Source organism: Cryphonectria parasitica (assembly GCF_011745365.1).
Source record: "Cryphonectria parasitica EP155 unplaced genomic scaffold M406scaffold_4, whole genome shotgun sequence".
Taxonomy (NCBI): domain Eukaryota; kingdom Fungi; phylum Ascomycota; class Sordariomycetes; order Diaporthales; family Cryphonectriaceae; genus Cryphonectria; species Cryphonectria parasitica.
Window position 1 is genome coordinate 2,357,307 of NW_024468912.1, and position 1,880 is coordinate 2,359,186.

The following is a 1,880-nucleotide window of genomic DNA, read 5'->3' on the forward strand; positions in this document are numbered from 1 at the left end:
TAATATCGCTCTTATTAGCATAAACTCTTCATATATTTAAGAATCTTTGAATTGCTGCAGTGCTCATTACATTTTGATAACTCTTGTTTAAGAACGGTTCAGTATTATCCCTTGAGCAATACAGAATACAATAGCTTCTCCAGAAACCTCTTCGTTCTTGCATGCCCCCACTTAGGAAGAACTGATCAATCAGATATACTAGCTCATCCAGCATATTCAGAATCTGCGCGAATAACAGCAGGCTTAGAGCGCTACTATCGCTAACTAGCAGGCTTAGCTAGCTCAACAAGCTCAGCAAACACAGTTCATCTCTGCAGTTATCAGTAGTACTGGAAAGGCATATAAGATGAACAAGCCCGCTATATATAACAGCAATCAGAAGATGCTACATAAGTTTCTTACTTACTATAGAGCATATTTCTTGCACTATGCAATCCAGTTCATTATAGAATCCGAGAAAGTTATTCTTGCAGGAACTTATTTCGAAAAGGATATTCTCATTTAGTACAAGCTTTCTTTATGCAATCACTTGGAGCATTAGAACAATCCCAATATACATATCCAGAGTACTAAGAATATATTCGATTTCTTTAAGAGCTTCGAGAAAGCTCTCAAAGAAATCTTTAGTAATTCTAACGAAGAATGCATTATAGCTTAGCAGCTTATAAACCTTAGATAGATTAAGTTAGCTTCTGCTTATATAATCAGATTTAAGCAATTCTTAGCGCAATTTCTATAGAAAAATAAGAATCTTATAAAGCATTATTATAAGAAACTTAAGAATGATATTAAAGATGAAATCTTTAAGCAGGATTAGCTAGAGAATTTCGCAATATTCTCTAATTAAGCTATCTATATTAATAACTATCTGTATAAACAATGAATAGAGAAATCCAAGAAGAAAGAAAGCCAGACTTGAAGATTTCCAGCTAATACAGATAAGAAACTCCAAAACAAGAATAGCAGTTAATATAGCAGTACAGCTCAGAGCAGTACTATGCATGCTAATTCTATAGAACTTAATGCTGCTAATAAGCAGTATAGCAAGAAGAACAGCATTACTTGCTACAACTGCAACAAATAAGAATATATTATATGCAACTGCTATTAATCTCGGAAGAATAAATAGCAACTAATTCAGAAAGAATGCTAGATAAATATCGCTTGATAACAGAAATCCAATCAACTGAGCAAAAACATTTCCTTAGAGCAAGTATCGGATTCTATTGATTATGGAAATCTTAGCTAGATATTCTGCTATAATAATAACTGCTTAATACATCTCTCGAGTAAAAAAGATTCAGAATAGTTCCCTCAGAAACCTAAGCGCTATAGACAGATAGCAACAGCAGAGCAAGGATATACGCCCAGCACGAATACAAGCAGCAACAACTCGAACTGCTCTGATATCACTGAATGAAGCATTCAGATGCTGAAGAAAGAGCTTAACAATAATGCTCTTCGCTATTCCTCATCATCTGCACCAGATACCATAACTAGAAACATGAATAAGGGATAATACCCTCTTGGCTACTGGTATGAATACTTAAGCAACATAGAGAACGCTTCTTAAGCAACAGAAAGATCAAGCTAGAGCAAACAACCTAGCAGCTTGCAGAAGCTTCTTGCAAACAACAGGCCCAACAAGCTTAAAGGAAGATTTCCTTTCAGCATTGGATGGAATAAGGAAACAACATGAGTCGAATATCTCATCTACAGAATAGAGCTAAAAGAGCTCTTCATCTGCATTCTCTTGCAGAACATCAAGATATAAGAAGATGAGAATCCTCGAATCAGCCTACTTTACAACCTACATTACGAACTAGCTTGGATCTCTTGTATCTATCATAGCTGCAGAACGTATTTCTCGGATAAGATGC

General features: G+C 35.3%; 1 protein-coding gene across 1 annotated transcript; it reads left to right on the plus strand.

Annotated features, from left to right (window-relative positions):
- Positions 1 to 343: 343 nt before the first annotated feature.
- On the plus strand, positions 344 to 505 carry M406DRAFT_256343 (uncharacterized protein; the record flags this gene model as incomplete). The annotated part of the gene is made up of 1 exon (XM_040917098.1): positions 344 to 505. A coding segment is annotated over one exon (162 nt), but the record flags the coding sequence as incomplete, so codon positions are not given.
- Between the last annotated feature and the right edge of the window lie 1,375 nt (positions 506 to 1,880).